Source organism: Archocentrus centrarchus, chromosome 21 (assembly GCF_007364275.1).
Source record: "Archocentrus centrarchus isolate MPI-CPG fArcCen1 chromosome 21, fArcCen1, whole genome shotgun sequence".
Lineage (NCBI taxonomy): Eukaryota > Metazoa > Chordata > Actinopteri > Cichliformes > Cichlidae > Archocentrus > Archocentrus centrarchus.
The window spans coordinates 22374240-22399614 of NC_044366.1; the positions used below are offsets into that span (position 1 = coordinate 22374240).

The window sequence follows — 25375 nt, forward strand, 5'->3', positions numbered from 1 at the left end:
TCTCTGCTTTTCCACCAGAATCTCGGATCTTGATTTCTAAAATGAAAGTAAAATGTACTTTCATCTGAAAAGAAGACATTAGACCACTGTTCCAGCTGCTGTTCTTAGCGCGGGTAAGAAGCTTTCTGACGTATGTTCACTGAAGACAGCAGCCTTCCTCATGATGCTATACTGCACTAGACTAAGATCTACACAGTATTGACTCACTCAAAATGAGTAACTTTTTCTGATTTTCATGAGCCATAATCATGAAAATGGGGGGGAAAGGCTTAAAATATTTCATGTTAAATGTCAATTTCAGGAATAATTACTAAAGACCTTCAAAGGTCATAAATATGCCAGACTTGGATATGTACTTTCTGCATGCTTCCACAAGCAGCATGTTCAACAAAGAGCTGAACATAAGAGGTTGAATTCTGTTCCCTTATGGGGATTTTTTTTTTTTTTTTGCTTTACATTTTTAAAATGCAATGCTGCAACAGCTAATGGTGAGCAGAATATGGAGCTCCCGTCTCAAACCCTCTATCAGAAACGATCTATTGCCTGGAGGTGACGTGAATCAATGAAAGACGAGCAGGTGACCGTCTCAATCCTACAACTGGCATTTGTCAGCAGCACATCCTAAAAAGTGTCTCTTTGGACCATCCTAGTAAATGATAGAGAACATCAAATAGAGCTGCTGAGAATCACTGAGGCATTAAATTCAAAAAGGGGATATTTAATGTTGTCTTTAGACTACCCAATTAAATATAAAGTATGTTTTGCAAATCACTGTGTTCAGTTTTTATTTACAACTCAACTTTTTTAGAAACCAGGTTGTACAAGGTAGTTTTCTTTCTGCAAGGATGATTTGTATTTTAGAAAAAATATTTAATACTGGCTTAAAGAGTTCTCCTGTGAATCATTTGCCATCTTAACTTTCTCTTTTTCCTCAGGCAATTTAGCAGATTGCTTCCTCACACTGACACACACACACGAGCACATCCTCCACACTAGACATATTTAATCAGTGTTTGCAAATTCAGATGCGCTGCACATACAGAGTACATCCTTATTAAGAAAGGTGTGACATAAATATTAGGAGAAAGGTCTTCCGGTTCATACAGTAAAAAGACTTTTTGTACAAAGTAGTGAGACATATTTCTGCTTTGAAAATATTAATAAGAACAAATAAAACACAGACAAGTCACAGGAATCAATATGATTGTAATGCACTGTGTGATTAGCACCATGACTGGCATCCAAACCTTTGACACACGCACACACAGGAGAGATTTGGTTCAGGTAGGAGCGTGTGACATGTGGATGGAAACAGGAGATCCGAGTCTTTTCTGCAGTGACTGAGGAAGAAAGGATCGAAGATGGCTGACAGTCCATGGAAGTGTACTGGGTGTTTTATGATTGACAGGTTTGGCCTGCCTCCTGCAGCAACACCATCTCGTCCTTGCGGAGGGGGAAGGTGTCGATGGTGGTGAATAATTCAGCTGCTGTGATCGGGAACGGGTAGCGTTGTTTGTCTATGCCCTGCTTGTCTACCAGCACCATTTGGAAAGACCTTTGAGGAATCTGGAGCAGTAACCTAGGAAACGCATCGGTTCAGTGAGCAGGAGCGAGCCAATGTCTCACGTGCTGAAGTTACAGAGGTGTGTGTGTGTGTGTGTGTGCTTAGTACCTGAGTTGCAGAGCAAGTCCTGGAGGAAGCAGGTTGTGTCGAATCCGGCCAACTTGCGCTGGATAAGTCCCGACCAGCTCGATTACCGTCACATGTCTCAAGTCCAGTCCACACTGAGCTTGCTGTTCCCACAGGACAAAGACAGACAGATCCATCAGTTTTACAGCTTTACTACTGATTACCATGTTACAAAGAATACATCACACAACTAACAATTATGCTCATGATTCAGTTCAGCTCTACTCAAAAACAGTGCAGTTTCTCTGTACATGTGTTTACCACATATACGTATGAACTAGTTTGGAGCCGATCTTAGCTCAGGCTCAAGTTCAAGCTCAATGTGGAAACTCAAACCTGCAGCACACTGAGAAAAGCAGAAGTGGCAGACATCTTGCATCCAGCAGTTAATCCCAATAGCTATACAAGTGAGAAGGAGCACATTTTAACCAGGTAACTGATTTTGCTGGGTGCTTTGATAGAAAACTGTTCCAAGCATGAAATAAACCCCATTTTGTCTCCGTTGCATTAACATAAATATAAACAGTCCAGCAGCCTCCCATCCCCCAACAGCTCCATCAGGTGAGCAGGAGTACAATTTACATCAAATTCCACATGCTCAAATGTTACAGCTACATTAATGCTGCCAGTGTTGGTCCAGGACAGTGAATCTCATTTCCTGGTTAAATAAAGGTTAACAAAAATTGATTTTAAAAGATAATCAATAACTGAATAAACTTAATGTGCCTACAGTACTGTGCAAAAGTCTCGAGCCACCACTCATTTTTTAGGTGCAGCGATTTAAATGGAAATGCAGTATATAAAGCAAAAACAGAGGTGGTACAATTTTAAGGCAGGCTTTCTTGTAATTTCTTTAACTAGTCTTCAGTAATGGGGGGTCAAAGTGTTGTTATAGTAAAGTCAGTGAAGAAGTGTGTGAAGTTTGATCTTGCTTGAACAAGATGCATCTATGGTGTGAATAAGCCGAGCTAAAAATGAGGGGTGTCTCAAGACTTTTGCGTAGTACTGTTTGTGTTCTTTTTATTAGCTATATTTAGCTATGGTAATAGTATTATTATTATTAACTTAAATTTGTATAGCACCTTTCAAGAAACCCAAGGATGCTTTACCAAAACAAACCCATTCAAAAAAAACAAGAGGTCGTGGAAATATACAGTTCAGTACATTTACACTGAATTACAGCTACACCAACACACTTTGCTTTTTAAGTTGTGAAGTTGTGGCACACAGCATAGATAGATTTGAACAGACTTTAGTGAGCCCAGAGGAGCAATCTGTCCACAGTTTGCATAGAATAAAAACTCATTTCAAGTTAGATTTTCCCCATATTTCATCCCAAACTTTCTAAAACAGCCTTCCTTCCTACAGTACTTGAAGTGCATAAACACAGTTTTAGAAACATGTTTGAAAGAAATCCTGTTGTATCTGTGTAAAATTATCACAATTAATAACCATTTCCCAGGGCAAGGTGAAAGTTACCAGTTTTGTGATTAATTATCAAAATAACTGCAGGAACTCCTGCAAACCAAGCTACAGACTGCAGGACCGATCAGTCATCTCATTCACAAACTTGACACCGGTTTATCTTTCAGATGACATCTGAGTCACTTTGAAAGGTCGGGCATTTAAAGACAGCTCTGACTTAATGGTGTCTGATGAGGTGGGAAAATGTCCACACCAGAATAGCCTTATCAGAGCTGGTGTCACTATCATTTATTCACTGCCATGACATTTCCTGTTCATCACCACAACACCCTCTCTCCTATTTATTTGTCTCGCTGCTTTGTCCCACTTAGGCAGCAAAGCGGAAAAAAAAAGGAAAAGCCCAAACACACTGAGACCCTCTTTGTGTGCATCATCAGAGAGGACACAAGTCACCCCAATGTTGACTCCCATCCCTCCATCTCAGGCGACTCACATTCAGCTCATACTCTGAGAGTCGCACCTCACCTGTAAGTTGGTCATCTGGAAGCGGTAATTATGATTGGCAGCTGTTGGCGCTGAGATAATGAGGAGCCTTCGCTTCTCATAGAACTGGTCCAGCAGCGCAGCAGCCGTACGCACTCCCACGTTAATGTTCATGGCTGTGACGACATTGAACAGACAAACTGATACGACAAGATGTGACACACACACACTGCAAAGAGAAGGGCACTATTACAACACATTGTTTCTGTGAGATGTATCATAATAATTTTTGGCTGCTCAGTTGAGAAAAATCAATTCAAGTTATTGTCTTTGCTTTGATCCTTGTTTTCTATCATAATACCCAGATTTTAATCTTCCTTTGTGTCACTGGATGGTTTTCCTCCTTTTCGGTGCCTCCTGCGTTTCCTCTTTCTGCATCTTGTTTGTCTCTGTGTTTGTTCTCGGTGCCTCTGCTCTCCTTTGTTCCTTTCCCTGCCTTCATGATTGTCTTGACTGAGTTCACCTATGTGGATTTAATTTGTGTTGTCTAAACCACAGACTTCACCTCGTTGTCGTCCCATCACCCTCGTATTCTTGAGTCTCCCTCTTTTTCTCCTGCTGGCCCCCTGCTTTCTGATAGTCCCTTTTTGCTTTTGGATTTTATTTGTGTATTGATTCTTGTGCCATAATGCTTTTAGTCATGTCCTTGGTAAATAATAAGTTTGTTTTTTTAAATTTTACTGCCTGCCATTCTGTCTCCACTTTGAGTTTCATTGTGAAAGAACTGAACCGAGCATGTGATGTTCATTATTGACTGCCGATGATCAAGAGCTGCACTTTTTTCCTGTCTCTCGGATATTTAATGGACGAGCGCCCAATATTGATTTGTCTAATCGATGGATAGCAGAGGCGACCATTTTCTCCTCATTTTTGGCTCCTCAAATAAAACCAGAGAAAGTTGCTGGAACTTTCTGGAAAAAAAAATGCAGCCCAATCTTTCAGTATTAAGCTTTAGGATCTGTAATCGTATACTTGATCTAAGAAAATCATCTGTCCATCTGTTTTATAAGTAAAGGAGAACACAGACAAAAAAAAAAGACCTCCGCGCCTGTTTTTGATAACATTCAGCTGTAAAGGAGTTCACTTATATACATTTCAATCATCAACAATTTCAGCTCCTTGCAAAAACAAAAGTTTCCTGTTTTGTGGCACAATCTTGCATTCTTCCCTCACAGATTTTGTACCAAATATATTCTTTAATTGTCACTGCATGGTGCAATTAACTTTTACTTCATAATCATAAGTTAAAGCAGATTAAATGGTTTTGAAGTCACTGCATGCTGAACCTGTTTAACTTAGTGTCCCTTTAATGAGGGAGGGATTCACTGAAATTCAGCCTGAATAAATAAAAAAGCTGCCAGAATTGTAGAAAAAGCATAAAAATTACAGCGAGACACAAAAACATTTTGACAGCCAAATCATATGAAAAGCAGACAAGCTGAGTAGAAAACAAAACTCTTAATGAAAAACACTGCATATGATGCAAATGCTCGGAAAGAGGTTAGAAATAAAACAAAAAGCTTGCTGGAGAAGATCTGGTCAACAAGCTTTTCGGTTGAAATTACATTTTTTTTTTTTTTTTGGATAAATCTTGGAAGTACACAATGTCTACTTATTATAAACAAAGATTAAGACTAAGCCCATCATACAGTAATGATAAAAACAGCCAGAATTATCTGTTTCTTCACCCTTTATCTTTTCATTTCAAAATGATTGTCTGATCATTGTCTTTTTAAAACAATGAGCAACTAAAAATAAATATTACCATTAAAAGAAGCTCGTAATGTTTGCATAAGAACAGCTTGCAGTACATACGTGCACAGGTTGTGTCTGAACCCGACCAGGTGAGTCCATACTGACACACTCTGGCGGCGCTGCCCTGTAGCTCGTAGCCGCCGATACAGGTGAATTCACAGGTGGCGCCATAGTTGTCTTTGTCACTGTCGCACTTCATGTAACTGTTGTCTGGAGGAAAAAGTGGGCTGCAGCGACGCACTGCTCACAAAGAGAGGTACATGAAACATGGGAGACAGTAAGATGGTGGATAATTAGCTTTTTACAAGCATACTCTACTCTTTCCTATAGAAATTTGGCATCTTTTATTATTTTGCATCATATGTTTAGACTCATCTTTGGCATAAACCATTATACCAAAGCTAAAAAATAAAAGTGGAGTTGCATTAAAGTATCTGCTGCAGTACTGTGCAAAACTCTTGACCCATCCTTCATTTCTTTCTATTTTGCTTCCAAGGAGCTTTCTGAAGCCTGGAGAAAAAACTATCTACAGCAGATGAACAGTACCTGAAACTCATGTCTGTAAGAAATAGGAAAAAATCTAGGAAAGACTTGAGAGACCCTTCAGTTGAGCCCTCTACTGTTCACTGAAGCCTTATCATAAATGGTCTCGGAGGAATTGTGGCTGTTAAGAAGCCATTCTTAAGGAAGGGGAAACAGGGGGAAAAGGCTGAGGTACGCTAAATTACACAAGAACTGGACAGATGGAATTATGAACGCAAAAAAGTACCATCGGATTTTGATCCACCATGTAGTGGAAAGAGTCTGATTGGCAACAACTTCACTTTTCAGCATGAATGATCCCAAACTCTAAAAGCTGGATAGAAAAACACAATAGAACACTATCAGTCATGGATCGGCCTCCCCAGAGCCCAGACCTCAGCATGTTTGAACCAGTGTGGGATCATCTTGACAGTGAACAGAACAAAAGACAGCCAACATCCAAAGAAAAGCTCTGGATGTCCTTCAAGAAGCCTGGAGAACTATTCCTGAAGACTACTTAAAGAAATTAGAAGAAACCTTGCCTAAGAGAGTTCAGGCTGTATTGGTCACACCAAATATTGATTTTTTATACTTATATACTATATGTTTGTACATATTTGAGTAAATCGCTGCATTTATTTTGCATTTTACCAGCAAAATATAAAGATGAGTGGTGGCTCAAGACTTTGCACCTTACTGTATCTACCATGGCCTGGCTGCCATGTCACAGTCTAACAGACACACTAGCAAATATTGTGTTATATAATGTTAGTCTACTAATTAAATATCTTTAATATACTCCCAGGAGAATTCTTGGAAATAACCCCTTAAAAGAGTGTGTCACCTAAAAGCCTGCTCCAGACACATGATCAAAATCTCTTCCTCTGCTTTTAGAGGCTCACCTCGCACTCTGATAGTGAAGCGGCAGGACCCTTTGTTCCCAGCCCGATCAAGCACAGTGTAAGACATTTTATGGAGCCCCTCCGGGAAGTCGGATTTTGAGGGTTTTCCTTTCAGGATAACACTGAGGAAAAAAAACACATTCTCAGTTTTAATCTTTTAATTTAGTCTTAGTCTTTTCAGTATATTTGTGAAAAAAAGACAAAAAGAGAGGGGGAAAAAAAAAGCTTAACAAGGCAGCAGAGATGCAACTAACTCAGTAAGGATGCCGTCTGCGGTGTCAACACCCTCTGGTGTGTCCCAAGTCACCCTCGCGGTCAACTTTCCAGGTTCTGCCCACTTATCCTTCACATTAGGACACTTGATTTTTGGAGGCTCAATATCTACAAAAAAAAAAAAAAAAGAAACTATTAGAAAGATGTCAAAAGAGTCTTTTGACTCTGAAAACAAAGATGAATTTTCCAAGTGTCCTCGCAGACTCAGGTTCCGTTCACCAACAGCACCAGTGCCAGCACTGGTAACAATTGAATACAAGCACATATAAAGGATTATCCACAGGTCAGCCACATATATCATCACCTAAGTGCAGGTCACACAGCTCAAAGCCATTTTCAGGTCAGACTCACACTAAGAAGTGAAACGCATTACATCATGAGGAATAGTAATAGAGACTTTTATGTGATAGCTGGAGATGGCATTGTGCCTCTACCAAGTAATTACTTGTTAACAGCTTGGAGGCTCCAGTCCTCTTTGGGAGACCAAACTGTACACAACAGAACAACAACACACACACCATCTTACCAACACAGGTAGGCACTCCCGCACTCCACACCTTGTTGTACCGGCACGTTGCCGTCTTCTGTCCCTTCAGAGTGAAGCCAGGGGAGCAGAAGAACTCACAGCGAGAGTTGAAGTAGGAGCCGTCTGAGCACTTGTAGCCGCCGTTAGCGGGCATATCCAGCTTGGGACAACGAATCTCTGAAAGCAGAGTGAGCTTTGAGGTTAAGTTTAAACTGATGCCACTAAATACTGATAAACATTCACGTGACATGAGGTGGTTAGAGGCAGAGCCTTCAACTAACCAACTCCTAGATTGTCCTCAGGATGCAGACACTGTTTCTACATTTAACGTTTGGCTCAAAACTTTCCTTTCTGATAAAGTTTATAGTTAGAGCTGGACCAGATGACCCTGACCATGCTGCTATAGGTTCAGGCTGCTGGGTAATTCCCATGATGCACTGAGAACTCTTTTCACTCGCCATGCATTTACATGCCACTACTGCATGTCATAGTTTATGTTTTGTTCCTTCTCATAGCTACTCATGGCTGGCCCTCCCTGATCCTGGTTCTCCTGGGTGACCTCTTCCTGTTTAAAAAAAAAAAAAAAAAAAGGAATTTTTCCTTCCAACCGTCACTCACAGGGGATGTTCCCATTGCTGGAATATTATAGCATCTTTATCTCCAGTATTGAGCACACTGAGCTTGTGAACTGGACCTGTGTAAATGAAATTGAAATGAATTTGACAGAGGTTGTGTAAGCCAGCAGATGCAGGTGCTGAGGTCTTCCTGCGTAGACAGATTTCTGAGGACACAGGTGGCACACAGAAGAGCTTTTTTGTGTTTTAAAAGTTTAAATCACGTATATCTAGCTTTCACACCTGACGTGCACTGCACCCTAGTAAATCTGATCTAGACCTGAGTCCACATTTTCTAAAAAATAGCTTTGGAGTCAAATGCACTTGAGTAAATTATAGACAATGGAGGAACTGAAGAGACAAGCATGCTTTAAACAAAGTTACTGAGGGTTAAACAGCTTCTGCATCCACATCCACCTACAGCTTCTAACACTGAAACTGCCAGCATTTATCCTGCAATTTTTCTAACCTTTCCAAAATCCATCCATCCATCCATTTTCTTACACTTATTCAATTCAGGGTCTGCCAAGTCCTGGTTTTATAAACCCCAAATTTTAGCTTTATTTTATTTAAAAAAAATCTTAGATCTGAAATCCATAACATTAAAAAACAATATCCAACAAATTACATCCCCTGAAGAAGACAGTAAGATGTGGTTCAGAGCATGCAAATTTTCTCCTTCCAGAATCAGGAATGAACTCATAATGCAGGAATTACTTTGGCTTGATGCTTTAATGTGCAGCTACAAGCTATCTCCGATAATTCCCTGGCTCCATTCAGAAACAAAATCTCACTAGAACAGTCAGTACGGTCTCATTTGCTAAATTTGGGCTCTCTATGAAGCATGCCAGTGGTCATTTTGGATGATGGCTCTGTTAATAAGATTTGAAGGCTTATAGAAGGCTTGGATATCTGGTGTGTATCTGTTGATTGACAGCTCTGGGTGCATTCCCAGGCCATGAAAACCAACACTACCCCTGTAGACGGTGTTGGCTCCAAACAGCTGTATCTCTGGGCTTCCGATTTGCTCCAGTGCAAACCAATAGCTGATATCCTACCTCCCTTCATCCATCTTTTTATGCAATCTATGTTTTTAATGCCCATGTTGAATACACGCATGCATTTAAACAGTTAGAAACACAACGTCGCTCACGTTCAAGTGGAATTTCTCACCTCGACAGGCGTAGTTAGAGGACCAGTGTTTGCTTGCCATGCACACCACCTCTGAGCTCTGAGCCTCATATCCCTGCTTACAGCGGATTTTACACCGTGTCCCCATCACATTCCTGTAGTGCTCTCCTCTGGGTGTGCGACAGCTCACGTCACCATGTTTAATTTTAATGGGCGCACACCACGGGGTTCCTAAGAACAGAAGAAAGAGAACAGCACTGACCTTTTCTTCATAGTTTTTTTCTCATGTTTTCAAGGTGTGGCCTTGAGTGACAGAGGCTCAGTAACAAGCACTTACCTGAAGACAATAAAAGCTTAGAGAGGTTCCATTGCTAGGGTGAAAGAACAAAAACCCACCCATCACCTTGAGTAGAGGCAGATACAGTGGATTTCTTATTACCTTTTCAGCAACTTCCCATTATCCAACAGTCTCACGCGGCAAAAGAGAGTCTCACTTGAGTAAAAGACAGTGTGTAGAGAGGACTTCGTTTTTGTGCGTGTGCGCTTGTTTCAGAGCGTGAAAGGCACCACACAAATTAAAGTCTCTATTAGAAGTGCAGCTCTTTTTCATCCTTATGATTAGCTGATTTAGGAATCATCAAAGTTTATGGTCCCCTGGCTTCATTATCATCTTTCTATGATTAGGCCTGTTTCTGATACTGATAAGGCTGACCAAGGAACATTTTAACCTAGAAAAATCATCCTAATTAACGGAAAAGTTTCACTTTCTGGATAATCTTAGATAAGATAGCCAGTCTGATATTCTATGTTTTCATTTGACTCTACAGCACTGTGCAAATGTCTTAAACTACCTATTATTTCTTTATATTTTGTTTCCAAAGAGCCAGACTTTATTGTAATTATTTAAGGTGGTCTTGAGCAGTACTTTGAAAGACCTTCAGGCTTTCTGAGGTTTGGACATTGGCTGCTTTTTCACTGATTTTCAGTCCAGTCCTTGTACCTGACCATTTTCAGAGGCATGTTTGTTTGTTAAGCCACTTGAATCTATGAAAAATGCCAAAGATAACACAGATTAACAGAAATAAAATAACATTTCTGCACCAACAAGATGATTCCCAAAAAGCTGTTAGCCAAAAGATTGGCATATCTCTGCATAGTGTGCAGTGTGTCCTTAAAAAATTGAAGAAACTAGACAACTGGAGGACAAAACAAGAAGTGGCAGGCATAAAAGATTATCTACAGCAAATAAACAGAATCTAAAAGTCACGTCCTTAAGAAATGGGAAAAAAATCTGGACCTGAAAAATGCTTCTGGCCCTTCAGTCGATCCATCTGCTGTTCACTGAAAACTCATCAGAAATGGTCTCACTGGGAGGGTGGCATTTTTAAGGAAGGGAAACAGAGAGAAAAAGCCGCATTACACAAGAACTGGACTGAAAATCAGTGGCAACAGGTCTGATGGAGTGATGAATATGAATTTGACATTTTTGTTTCAAATCATCTTGAGTATGTACAGAGTGTCTACAGCCATCTGTAAAACACAGTGGAGGCTCTGTCAAGGTTTGGAGCTACATTTCAGCCAGTGGTGTTGATGGAATTATGGACACAAAAAAGTACCATCAGAATTTGAGCCACCATGCAATACCATCTGGAAAGCATCTGATTGCAAACAGCTTCATTTTTCAGCATGACAATGATCCCAAACACACTGTCAAAGCAGTAAAAGCATATGTGAATAGAAAAGCACACAGTGGAAGACTATCAGTCATGGATTGGCCTCCCCAGACCCCGGACCTCAACATTATTGAAGCAGTGTGGGATCATCTTGACAGAGAACAGAACAAAAGGCAGAAAAATCCAAAGAAGAGCTTTGAATGTGCTTCAAGAAGCCTGGAGAATGTTCCTGAAGACTACTTAAAGAAATGAGAAGAAAGCTGCCTCAGAGAGTTTAGGCTGTATTGAAGAATAAAGGTGGTCACACCAAATATTGACTTTCAAGCTTGTTAGAATGGTACTAACTTTATTTTTACCTCATATACTGTATTTCCATGTCTGTTTGTACATGTTTCAATAATTCTCTCTACTTATTTTCCATTTTCCTAGCAAAATATAAAGAAATGAGGGGTGGCTCAAGTCTTTTGCACAGTACTGCGCTCAGCATAGGATTGATCATTGTCATAACGTAAACTGCAGATTGGAGCCAGTGATTGATTTTCTTTTACCTTTTCATAGAGCTAGTATCTGTGTCCCCATTTCCCCACATTTATGCTAAGCTAAATTAGCTTCTGACAGCTTTTGTTTAATCAAAGAGACTGAATCAGTCTTATCAAAATTCAAGCAAGAAAGAAGATTTAACAAAAAAAAAATCAAACTATTCCTTTAAGATCATTGCTTGAAGTTGTGCATTTCAACATGCTTCTTCACAGAGTGGATAGCTGCACATCTCTGTGATGTTTGTGTAAAATTTCTTGACTGATGCCAAATTTAAGGGGCCACAAGGTTCTTATTCCAATACAGGAAAATCTAAATCTGCAGTTTATTTCCTGCTGGCTCCAGTTGAATATTGGCCCAGCACACCAACACACACAGACACACACACTCACACACACATGGAGGAGAATACACACCAGCTTAGGCTTATTTCCAGATGGAATCAAAATGAGTATTCATTACACAGCAAACCACCCCTGCTCCCTCTCTCTGTGTTTGTGTGTGTGTTGGCAAAGTTTCCACAGCCAACAAGTAAGAGAAAATAATGTTATATTTGAGCTTTTACATGAGGGGAGAGTGTGGTTTGGCCATGATGATAATGTTCCGTGTCTAAGTGACCCCAAATTTAAAGCGGGAAGCTACTTTGACGTAACCGAGTTTACAAAACTGGCTGAACGAGCTGGTGTCGAATTGTGTCTCTTTAAAGGAACATTGAAATGAGTTCAGCTATTTTTGTTCAAGCTGAACTATTTTAAAGTATTTTAGCAAAAAATGTTGTCCTAAGAGATTTTTGACTCATCTTAAACTTGGCATATACTCACTGATCACTTTATTAAGTACACCTTGCTAGTACTGGGCTGGACCCCCTTTTGCCTTCAGGAGTGCCTTAATTCTTTGTATCAAAGATTCGACAAGGTGTGGGAAACATTCCTCAGAGATTTTGGTCCATATTGACATGATAGCATCACACAGTTGCTGCAGAATTGGTGGCTGTACATCCATGATGTAATTTTCCTCTTCCACCACCTCCCAAAGGTGCTCTAGAAGTTTGAAATCTGGTGACTGTGGAGGTCATTTGAGTGCAGTGAACTCACTGTCATGTTCAAGAAACCACTTTAAGATGATCTGAGCTTTGTGACATGGCGCGTTATCCTGCTGGAAGCAGCCATCAGATGAAGGGTAAACTGTGGTCATGGTCAGCATCAATACTCAGGTAGGCTGATGCTCAGTTGGTACTAAGGGGCACAAAGTGTACCAAGAAAATATTCCTCACACTATTACACCACCATCAGCAGCCTGAACCATTGACGCAAGCCCGGATGGATTGTCATGGTACTGGGCCGTGTGCCCAGCGTTTTGTGTTTAGTTCTTTTTAGGTTCTGTTTTCACTGAGTTCTCCATTGTGTTCCCAGTATGTTTTGGTTTTGTTTATTCATCTTAGTTCCTGTCCTGTTATTAGTTATTGCTATTTACACACTGATTTCCTAGTTCTCTTTGTTCCTGTCTCCCCTGCATCTCTGTGTTCTAGTGTCTGTCCTGTACCTCTGTCATGTCTCTGGTCTGATATGTTTTGTTGTGTTATTTCCTGTGCAGTGTGTCAAGTCTGCGTTTCTGTCTCCATCTAGTTGTTCCCTGTTTTAATTTGACAGTCCCTCGTCCCATGTGCTTTGTGTTTAGTTTTGCTTCCCGTTGTCTTGTTTGTTTATTTACTTTCAGCTGTGCCCCCCACCTGTTGCCTGTTCCCTGATTACCTAGTGTGTGTATATTTAAGTCCTCAGTCTGTATCTGTTCCTTGTATCCCTGCTGTGTGTCACCTTGTCTGTTTTTTTTTTTTTTTGTTTGTTTGTTTTTTTTGGGGGGGGGTGTTGTATTTAGTTCTGGCACCCGTCCAATTTATTGTTTCCCTTCTCTTGATTAATAAATCACCTTTTAAGTTTAGTTCTGTCTCTAAGTCCTGCATTCTGGGGTCCACCCTCATCAGCCACACAGCAACACCATGACATGGATCCATGCTTTCATGTTGTTTATGCCAAATTCTGACCCTACCATCCCAGTGTTACAGCAAAAATCGAGATTCACCACACCAAGCGATGTTCTTCCAGGCTTCTATTGTCCAATTTTGGTGAGCCTGTGTGAATTGTAGCCACAGTTTCCCATTCTTAGCTGACCGAAGTGGCACCCATGGTGGCCACCTGCTGTTGCAACCCATACTTCAAGGTTTAACGTGTTGTGTGTTCAGAGATGCTCTTCTGCATACCTTGGTTGTAACAAGTGGTTACAACAAGAGTTGTAAAAAGAGTGATTGTTGCCTTCCTATTAGCTTGAAGCAGTCTGGCCATTTTCCTCTGACCTCTGGTATTGAAGGCAAAGATGACTGCAGCTCTTTGGACCATTCTCAGTAAATCCTAGAGATGGTTTTATGGAAATATCCCAGTAGATCATCTGTTTTTGAAATTCTCAGACCAGTCTGTCTGGCACCAATCACCATGGCACGTTCATGGTCACTTACATCACCTTTCTTCCCCATTTGATGCTCAGTTTGAACTTTAATTAATGTTAATGAGCAGTTGAACAGATGTATCTAACAAAGCCTACTTTGATCGTAATATAGATTGAAATGTGAGTTAAGTTTCAAAATTTTTCCTGTATGTCTGCATGTGTGTTTTGACAGTGAAAAACCAAGTGTTTTTACCTCTATAGGTACGAGTATACCAGTCCTCGTCATCTCCATAGGCGTACTGTCCTGACCCTGGGGGGTAAAAGAAAACAAGAAAAAGCAACTAATACAATGAAGAGCTACGTCCATGTTAGGCAATGTTTGAAAGCTTTGTCCTGGGCTGACCTGTGGGTATTTCCTCACAGCAAAACAGCACCAAGAACAGGCTTAAAATATTGCTCAACTTTATCTGATCCAGATATCATGGGTAGGAGTAATCTGGATCCACTGGACAGAACACATGCAAAAGGAATAAATCCCAAAAGATTTTTTTTTTCCAGCTGGCTTGGAAAAATGAATCTGTTTAACACAGGGATTCACTCTGTGCTCCCCATTTAAAAGCTTTTGTTACAAAACAGCTACAGATATACCCACCATGGCTATTGTGTCATCTTTAACAGTGACACTGATTACTGAGAAATGGCCAAAATAAAGCTGAAATGTGCAACATTGAGAGGCACTCACAGACAAATCTGTGAAGAGCGAGTCGGATTCATTTAGGAAAGAAGGCAAAGGGATAGATAGGGGAGATAGAGCAGGCCTGGAGCTAATAAAGCAGAGGAAATGAGTAAGGATGGGGTTAAAGAAGCAGAAATAAAACTGGCTCCAAGATGTTATGAACCCCGGTGTGAATGTGTTCTCTGTTCAGGGTCCACAAGGGAGGAGTGTTCAGCCCTCTTTCCGCACCATATATCAGCCGCATGTTGGTCAATGAGCCCAAGATAAAAAATCTCCAGTAGCTGCCATTTCTCCTTCCTTTAACAAACGCTGTCTGAGCTAAAATGCTGCAAGTCATCTAGCACTCACACACACACACACACACACCAACAAGCTTTGAGGTTTCAGCAGTCAGATCACACAGCATCAACTACACAGAGCAAACCCACATACTGAGTGAGTCAGATTTAGCTGTCTAATGGGAAAACGTAAGTGTCTGCTTCTTAATGGGGCGAGGGAGGGAGGAAAAGAAAGTTATGGAAAACTAATTACAGGTGTGTGTGTGTACTCCAGCATTAACGTGAACATTGGTTAGAGCCACATGCACCGGTAAAGCTATCATCTCTGAAGGAATTTGCAACAATTGCAAGCAAACGGGATATGACGATTTACACGATGATGTGACAGGCTCTCATAATCCTTCATGTTTTCATGCTTTTTCTGGTTACATTTTTGTTAGCTTACATCCATTCATGGAAAATTTGCAGGACTCGTGCATTTTCTTAGCTTTATCTAACTAATTATAGCCTCATTGTTTACGCTTCAGTAACTTTACACCATATCAGAATTGTACTAGTTTGCTGGTTCCAGCAAAGCAAGACATGCAGAGCTGATATTTTTCTACCACTACTTAAATTCAGCTGTTGTGAAACAGTCCAAGAAAAGCAGTGTATTTGACACCACACATCCAGCTATCTGCTGGATGTGCATACAGAAAAAATCATCGCTGTTTTTGTTTTTTACTTTTACTACAAAGTAATGTAACACGAAGGAGCACTTACAGTGAGTATCTGCTAATTGCAGAAAGGGGATAATTATTCACAGACTTCTTATTAAAACAGCTTTTCTTTGTTTTTCTCCGCTGTAAGTAGGAGGGGCACCAGTTATTAGAAAATTAGCTGCTCAGAGATTGTTTGTGTCATTGAAAACTCCCTGAGCAGTACAATGGCATGTGTAATGCTCAGAGAAACTACAAAAAAACTCAAGAACTACATTTCAGACTCTACAGGCCTCAGTTAGCATGTTAAATGTTGACGTTCATGTCAGTACAACTGGAGACACACTGAACAAGTATGTTTTGTTTGGAAGGGTTGACAGGAGAAAGTCTCATCTCTCCTAAAAGAATATGGCAGCACAGCTTAGGTTTGCAAAATTGTATCTGAATAAACCACAAGACTTCTGGAAAAATGTCCTTAGGATCTGGGCACCATACAGTCATTGATTCAACTATGAACTCCTCTGTATCCCAAAGTGTTCTAGAGTCAAATGTGAGGCCATCTGTCAAACAGATAAACCTTGGCTGAAACTGAGTCATGTAACAGCACAATGATTCCAAGCACAGCAGCAAATCTACCACAGTCAGATTTGCATTAGTCAAAGTCCAGACATCAACCTGACTAAAGTGCTGTGGCCAGACCTTATGAGAGCTGAGCATAAACAAATACCCACAAACTTCAATGAACTGAAGCAACGTTGTGAAGAAGAGTGGCCCAAAATTCCTCCACAATGATGTGAGGGATGATAAAGTCCTACAGAAAATGAGCACTTCAAGTTGTTGTTAAAGGTGATTCTGCAAACTACTGAATCACAGAGTGTACTTAGTTTTTCAGGAGTGTGAAAACTTTCTATATCAGATAATTACACTACGGTCATAAAGGGATCAGCAAGGTCAGCACACAAAGTGCACCAAGAAAATATCCCCTACACCAGCACCTGCAGCGTGAACTGTTGATACATGGAAGGACTGATCCATGCTTTCATGTTGTTTATGCCAAACTCTAAGCCTACCATCCGAATGTCCCAGTGGAAATCGAGACTCGTCAGACTAGACAACATTTTTCCAAATTTTTTCTTTTCCAATTTTGGTGAACCTGTGCAAATTGTAGCATCAGTTTCCTGTGCTTAGCTGACCACTCGGACTAGCCTGTCTGGCACCAACAACTATGCCATATTCAAGGTCACTTAAATCACCTTTCTTCCCCATTCTGATGCTCAGTTTGAACTTCCGCAGACCATGTCTACAGTACATAACTAAATGCAATGAGTTGCTGCCATGTGATTGGCTGATTAGATAAACCAGCCCAAAAATTAAGGAAATTTGTTTGGTTGATTATTTCTTTGTTGTATTAATGCTTCTTGGCAGTAACTCTTATACTGTTGGAAAACCCATTTATTTCCCCTTAAATGGTGCCATATTTACAAAGAATGAGCAGCAGAGTGTAGTATGTGGGTTGTACTCATGATAAACTTGGGAAACCTTCTCTGCTAATGCCAAACAGCTTATTCTGCTTTTGACTCTTGTTTGGTGTCATTTCTTGGATTGGATGATTGAAGTCTGAAGAAATAAGACATGTTGGCAATTTAAAAATGTATTCATTTAACAAACAGGGGTCTCAGTAGCATCTGGAAGAACCACACACAGCAACAACAGCCTGGCACCTCCTCGTGCTGGTCACCAACTTGATAAACAGCAGCGGGATGGCATCACGTTCTTCAACCAGCATTTGTCAGTGTGGTTATGTTGGTCACTCTGGCATGAACAGCATGCCCAAGCTCATCCCACAAGTGGTCAGTGGGGGTTGAGGTCAGGACTGCAGGTAGGCCGTTCCATCCTCTCCCCTTCCAGATTCTGGAGGTAGTCTCTGATAAACCCCACTGGTTTCAGAATCTCATCTGGATATCTCTCTGCATTGAGATTACCTCTAATGATGACAAACCTGACTGTCAGCACCTGGGGTCCCAGAAGCTCCAAACAAGAGTCAACAGCAGAATAAGCTGCTTGGAAGATTTGGCAAGTTTTTCGTTGGCACAACCCACATACTGAACTCTGCTGCTCAAACCCACAAATGCATTTTCCTTACAAATGTGGCACCATTTAATGGGAAATAAACAGGCTTATTGCCAAGAAGCATTGTTACAACAAAGAAATAATCAACCAAACACAAATTTCCTTACTTTTTGTGCTAAATTTATTTGCACTAACTAGCAGTTGAACCTAATAAAGTGACCAGTGAGTGAATGTATGTATGAGCAAAAGCTCACAACAGCCATTTTGACATGAAATAGGAGGCAAACACAAGTGTTACTAAATACATTAATAAAGTCTCTGTAACTAAATAGGACACAGACTTCAATAATGTGAATAGTAACACAGGTGTTTGCCTGCTGCTTCATGTCTAAATGGCTGTAACAACGCTTCATTCATTTGAATAAAAGTTACTTTGTGTTACTTACACTGAAAACATTTACCAGACTTCCTTTGGGTGCCCAGATCCTCTGCAAATTTTGTGGCCATAGAGCATTGGCATGAGGGTCCTTCCTCTGTGGGGCATGCACAGCTGAGAGATTCTGTGTGGGCTTCCCACACACAAAAACAGCCTTGAATAAAATAATATTCCTCATCTCCTGGACTTTCTAAAGTTACTGAACAGATTCTGAGATTAAAGAGTCACTTTGCAAGTTTTGTTTTACTTTATTTTTTTCTATTTAACTGAGCTCCTTTCTTTGTGTAATTTTATTTTCCTGATCTAGACTTCATTTAATCTATTTTGTTATAGGTTGTGTTTAATGTTTTTGCAGCTGTAACGCTGTGTGTTGCCTAAATGTATGTGTATGATGATGAATGCAGGTGTTTGGTCACTGTGCCAAAATGGCTGCATCTTCCTAGTCCGAAAAGTGAAGCCACCAAGTGCCTTAAACCTGTATCCTTTTCAGTGGTCACCAGCGGGCAGTCGCTGTAGTTGCAAAAATGCTTACATCCTGTAGAAGTCTATGGGAAAACGGGGCTCTGCCCTGATCTCTGTAAAGACTTTTCTGCTGCATTTATGGGCTCAGTCACTCATTTTGGGTCATACTGAATTACAAATAAACTTAATTTTGTAAATCTCTGTCAGTCCATGTTTCAGAAATGAGGATTATCCAGGATATGCTCATTGGCTGATGATTTGTGATTAACTAGTCGTCAGCAAGCAGCGCACCTGAACGCTTAGGTTTAACTTCTATCTCCATATCAATGATAAACGTGACACAACTACAACAACCAACAGCTGTAATGACCAAAACTGCTCCTCTCAGGAGGAAAAAAAAAAAAAAGGGCCTCACGTAGCACGTTCCTATCTTGGTGTTATTCAGAGTGTGTTACAGAATTTCTCATTCACCCACTCAGAAACACTCACACACACCGAGGTAGTTTACCTGCCATCAGGAGCCACTTTGGTGTAGCCCCTTAACTGGCAAGGGCCCGGTGACGGGCCGTTTGTAGTCCCTTTTATATGGCAGGCTAGACCCTCCCATTTTTATTGACACGTCATTCGGCCAATCATGTAACTGGCTGCACCAAATCACCTGACAAAGCTACGTGACGCCCTCTGAGTATTATTGGCTCTGGGAAACCCATTTCTTAACATGATTGGCCGAATGAGGTGTCAGTCAAAATGGGCGGGTCTAGCCTGCCATATAAATGCACTTCATTCGGCCGGCGGACCAGACGCAGCCAGTTAACAGGCTATGAAATGGGTTGTTCAGAGCCAATAATAACCAGAGGGTGTTATGTAGTTTTTGTCAGGTGATTTTTTTGCTGCCAGTTAAGGGGTTAAGAAAGGCCTTGGACTAAGGACACCTCAGAAAGCAAAGTGTCCTTTCAGCTGTATACAACTGCAGGTGGCTAAAAAAATTGGATTAGATATAAAAATCCATGATGGATGATAATCTTACCACCAGGAGAGATACATCTCAATCAAGCCAATCAATATCCTTAAACTCAATTATTAATCTCTGTATAATTAAACAAGAGGAAGTGCTGCTGTGCCGCACTAGTCTGCAGTGAAATACATCCATATAAGAAAAAGTTAACTCTTCCCACTGTCTGAAAATGTTTTTCTTTTTACACACATGTAACTTATTCATCCACTTTGTTTACAGGCTGCAGAAACTAATCTGGGTCTTGGCTCACTAAGAAACAAAAGACAGAGCTGAATATTCAAGCTCAGATCTCAAGCTTCAGAGAAACAATAACTTTTTTCTTATATTGATTCCTTTTGGAGTAGACTTTTTATCTTTAGACAATCAAGCAGCCATGAATGAAGGATGGAGGGCATACAAGGACGCTCAGAGCAGCGTGAACGCCTCTCCCATGATTGATGTCTCCATCTGCAGCTGCTGCTATCTTTCTCACCTATGGGTGGGGCAGGTTTGATAGGATCTGAAAGTGCTGCTCGATATAATGGACTGGGTCTGCTTTGTGCCTGTTGATAAGACAGCTCCGCATTCAAACAAGTTCAAAACAGGACTTCAGCGATCTGAGAGTTTCCTTCATTCATATTCAATGAGTCTGTCAACGCGATGAGGAGGGGATTGGCAGCCAGCATCATCTTCCTGTCCATCTCTCTTACTTCAAAGGAGTTCTCGGCGAGGACTCATTCAAAGCGTTAATAGTGCAGGAACCGCAGGAGCTTGCCTTCCTGACAAACCTCTGGTTTAAATTACAGAGCCTGATTCTCCAATTAGCTGTTCTCTGCGGGCCTGTAATACAAACTGTCATTATGTGGAAGAAGCTTTTTCCCTGTAAATGTTGAATCATGGCTGTAGGCTACTAGAGGAGAAGAAAGCAGAAAATAAAATGCACTGTCATTTCTTTATGCTACAATTAGACTTACATAATTCTCTTTTTGTGCACTAAAGACTTCTGTCTCATTTATACTGACACAGCTGCTGTTGCTTTCCCCGTCACATCAGCAGTTTCTGACCCTGAGGAGTAAACGCCTCCTGGTTTCGTCTCCATTACCTTACAGAAAGGTACAATGTTACATCCTGCAACTCACCGCAGTGAGTAAATGCTTACTGTGGAAACTAAACTTGCTTAAATGCTCTCAACTAATCACGTCTTTATTAAGGAATCATTTCTGAGTCTTTGATGCATCTGGTTTGTGTGATTCATGCAATGACTGGTACTGATTCCCAATAAAACATCTGTAGATACTAGCCGAGCAGCATGAAGCACTTCATCACCTGAGTAACACAAAATGAGTCCAAGCTGTTGGCAGCTGAAGTGTTTGATTCATTTAAGTGGTGTTCAGCAGATTTACCACTAGAAACCAGTCATTTCTCACCAGTTCTTTATTTAGCATCTATTTTTCCATTCCTAAAGTGGGCCAATCAATATTTCTGTATCAACAATGGATCAAACGGCCCTCAGGAAGGATAGTGAATACTAATGGGAATCTAGGGAACACTGTAGTTCCCCTTGTTTTAGCGTTACAGCTCACTGTTTTGAATTTCTTTCTAGGGCCTATTTTTATCAGCCACATTTTCAGAAGCAGGCAGCTAGTTGCAGAGAAATGTTTGATCAGCACAACACCTTTAAGGAGACCTGCAGTATAATGCTCATATTTTCAAGACCATGTTTTTGTTTTTCGATTGAACTTCAAAACTTTACATGATTCACAGTGCAAAATAATCCTCATTCATCTTATACTGACCATTGCTGCAGCCCCTCAGTTCATCCACTGTCTCAGATGAGCTGTTTTAACCACCTGTTGTCCCTCATAAACAGCAGAGCCTGACCGATATCAGCCTTTTAAGATCAATATCAGTATCTGGTGATTTAAAAACATGGTGTACTGACTGATATTCAGACACATGAAAAAAGCAGATTTCCTTAACATTTGTTATGAGTAGTTATTTATGAGTCTTCACTAAGACAATATAACAGCGCAGTTTAATTTTTTAACATTGTTCTTTATTGCGACAAGTTATGGATTACTCATTTTATGCTTTGCCCGACTGCACACTTTCCTAACAACTCTGACCTCATTCTTTGAAACCTTGCCATGTTCAATACAGGCATACATCATTATCACACAATTCCTTCTGGAGCTGGTGGAGAGCAAAACACAGAAAAAAAACTAGAGTAAATTTTGGACTTAGGCCTCAATCACACAGGTTTGGAGATCAGTTGGAAAACTTCTGGCAACCACGGGTCACGAGGCAAAAATGTGTATTGAAGCTGCTTTCTATGAAATCAACTGCACCAGTTACACAGGCCTAGAGACCAGACAGTGAACCCCTGGGAACCACTGGTCACTAGGGAAATTTGAGTATTCCACAACTAGTTGGTGTTTGGTTGCTGGCAGTCACTAGCATGAAACTGGTCATAAAGAGGCTGCATGGAAGATGCCACCTTGTCTAGAAATGCTTGCAAACTATTCACCAACTGGCAGTGAAATTGAAAAGTGCAACTCAAAACTAGAAACAGAGACCATTCGCCTTCAAAGTAAAAGTGGCACCATTTGAAATCTGTTTGTTGCAGTGATAAGGCACTACTTTTACTTTGAAAGTGAACGTTCTCCGTTTCTTACCACTTGGTGAGTAGTTTGTGTTTGCTGACAAATCAGCATTTTCCATGCAAACTACAGAGACTACTGCAATCTGCTAGGGACCAAAGCAATCATGAGGAGGTTTTTTGGTGCAGCACGCTCTTTGCAACCAATTTCACCCAGTGACAGCCAGCAGCTACCAGCAATCACTCAGGCAATAGGAACTAGTGACCGGAGCTTGCAGAGGGTCTCCAACTGGTCTCTAGGCCTGTGATTGATGCCTTACATTTACCAAGTCAGGCAAATAAATAAAAATGTCCAAACAAATTTTCTTCTCTTTTTCATGGATAGGTAAATATGTTAACTGTCTCATGCTGCTTATTAACTTTATCAATAATTTGTAAATGTGAAGTTCATTCTTTGTGAGGATTATCACAAATATTATTGTAGTACATCATGGCCTGGGGGGTGGCAGTATTTTTCAGCCAGTCGCCCCAGTTAGGTTTAGATTTGAGCATTTGTAGAAATATTGGATGATCTTTCATTAACCATTAATGAGCCAGTGATGACTACTAAAGGGTTCAGTGAACATTTTCCTAAACCATGAGGTTTGCCTCTAGCAGCTTTAACTCAGAAACAACACCTCTGTTAACACTTCAATCAAGTCAAACTTAGGACAAACTCTCAGCTACCCATTAACTAAAAAAGCACTTGCAAAGTGCATCCTTCACCAAGGTCAATGTACCTTTATGGCAGTGAAGAAAGTGACCTAGAACCACCCCCACCTAGAATGGTGTGGATCTGGGATGAGGTGATAAATTTAAGAAAATTCAGCTTGGTAGACAAAGGGCAGTGAAAGCATACCTACAGTGTGCTTCAGCTCGAACCCTGGGTAATTAATAGATAGCTCCTGGTTTGTTCCTTGTGCATTGCTTTGTAATTATGCAGGCTCCTTTCAAGCAGACTTCCTCGATGATGGTACTTGCTGGCATTTTCTCAACCTACTCCCTTCATGAGGAGTATGACCCATATCCGTAAAACATACACTCATGGAAAATTTGATCAGGCTTTTTCGAATACTTCCTCTAAATGGATTTCAGCATAAGAACAGATGTAAGACTCAGGAGAGATGGGAGAGTCAGTAACTATATACACCAAGTAAAAAAGTGCCCAAAAGGAGCAAAAGCAACTGCATATCTCAAGAATGTGCCTCTGGTGGGCTGGCATGCTCAGTTAATAAAAGGGTTTACTAACCACCAAAACAAACACAAAGAGCCCTGTAAAATAAACTCTTCATAATGCATACAGACACACACACACACACACACACACACCAAGTGCAGACCAGAGTCCTGACTGACAGTTCAACAAGGAGTTTTGAGTGTGTCAGTGTAAATCTGCTCCACAGCTTGTGTTCATGTTGCAGCCTGTATGATCATACAGCAGCGGTGAGCCACTCTCAAACCATCTGCAGGCACACAGCCACTGTACACGCTCACAAACTGGGACACACATACAATACTCCATCCAAACTTGAGCTCTGGAGTCATTTCTGCTTCTAGCTGCAGGCTCTGTGTTTCTTGTGCTGGATACTACACTTCACTGGTGATTACCTGCGTTGTGGAGTGACTCTTTTATTGGAAACTGTCTAGTTTCATTCACCCAAATGATTTTCTATGAAAGCAGAGTGACAGAAAACTTAACAAAGGCAATAAATTCTCACTGGAACTAGAGTGCATTTGGGCTTCAGCATCAGGGCAGAAACTCAATAATGTACTGTAAATAACTCCAGACAGACCCAAAGCCAAAAGATGTGAAGGCCCTTTGTTCAATTTAATTCAAAGCTCTGAAGAATGGGGGCATTTTAGCCTCTTAGCACAGAATAAATGATCAAGGAGTGGAGGCATGGGGAAGTGAAAATTAAACTTACGGCGCAAATCAGCTGCGCGCCGTTCGTTAGCGCCACAGACCGATCTGCGCATTGAAATGTCCCCCACATGCACACTGCACTCCCCCCGCTCTCCACCCCCTCCACGTAAACACAGCCGCGGTTCACCAAACAGCAGCGGGGAGGACAAGAAACCTCAAACTCAGTTCAACTCAAAGTCATCTCTCAGCACAAAGCGCATAATCTAACTGGAGCCCGACACCCCCCCAATCTGTCCTCTCTGGACTCTCTCAAGACAAAAAACCGTAATATTTGATCTTTCTTCCTCTCAGCACGGTTAAAAACGCCCAGGAGATGAATGAGGGGCTGTAAGTTGCTGTTTACCTTCATACCCGGAGCAGAAGCAGAGCTGGACAAACAGGAGCACCAGCGGCCACATGTCCATGTCGGGACGCGGGACGGACGCTCTTCAACATGTGAAGGAGAGCCTGCAGTGCATTCCTGCTTTCTAAAGGCCCGCCTCTTGCTCCAGAAACAAGGGAGGATTCTCTTCATACAGGCAGGCCACCGGCGTGAGGGAGCCAGACAGACTGTGTCAGGCTCTAGAGTAAACTGTGACCTAAGTTGATAAAATCATGCCATTTTATTTGTGTTGTTTTTTTTACTGATATACCTTGTATATTTTGTTTAACTACTGTACATATTTTTCAGAATCAGAATCAGATTTATTTTGGCCAAGTATGTTTACACACACAAGGAACTTGGTTCCGGTTGATGGTGTCTCTCTAGTACTATACAGTGTCATATAATTCAACATAAATGCTATACTATATACAAATACAAATAGAAGTCTAAGAAAAGGAAGAAAGATGCAGTGTAATTTAAGAACTATACTACACAATACTCTACAATATACAAAATCTAATAAATAATAAAATAAATCAAAATGTAGCGTGCGTTGTGGTAAACAGCAATATCTCTATTCTGTACACATTTAGGCAATGTATGTAGAGATCAGTGTTATTGATCAGCTGTTAATGAGTGTGATGGCATGAGGAAAGAAACTGAGTGTCTGCATCTCCTGCCTGAGGGAAGGAGCTGAAATAAACTGTGTCCAGGGTGTGAGGAGTCTGTGATGATTTTCTTTGCC

At 40.9% G+C, this 25375-nt stretch overlaps 1 protein-coding gene across 3 annotated transcripts; it reads right to left on the reverse strand.

Moving 5' to 3' along the window:
- Positions 1 to 853: 853 nt before the first annotated feature.
- srpx (sushi-repeat containing protein X-linked) lies at positions 854 to 24741 on the reverse strand. 3 transcript variants are annotated; one of them, XM_030758229.1, is made up of 11 exons: positions 24610 to 24650; positions 14284 to 14340; positions 10679 to 10748; positions 9424 to 9612; positions 7637 to 7813; positions 7092 to 7218; positions 6838 to 6959; positions 5474 to 5653; positions 3641 to 3774; positions 1673 to 1794; positions 854 to 1579 (listed from the first exon to the last, which is right to left on the reverse strand). In XM_030758229.1, the coding sequence occupies exons 3-11, from the start codon at positions 10710 to 10712 to the stop codon at positions 1396 to 1398; spliced, it is 1269 nt and encodes a 422-aa protein (XP_030614089.1). In that variant the 5' UTR covers positions 10713 to 10748; positions 14284 to 14340; positions 24610 to 24650; the 3' UTR covers positions 854 to 1395. The 3 variants fall into 3 exon arrangements, with proteins under 3 accessions (XP_030614089.1, XP_030614088.1, XP_030614087.1); XM_030758227.1 differs by lacking the exon at positions 10679 to 10748 and having other exon boundaries at positions 856 to 1579; positions 24610 to 24741; XM_030758228.1 differs by lacking the exons at positions 10679 to 10748; positions 14284 to 14340 and having other exon boundaries at positions 855 to 1579; positions 24610 to 24686.
- Between the last annotated feature and the right edge of the window lie 634 nt (positions 24742 to 25375).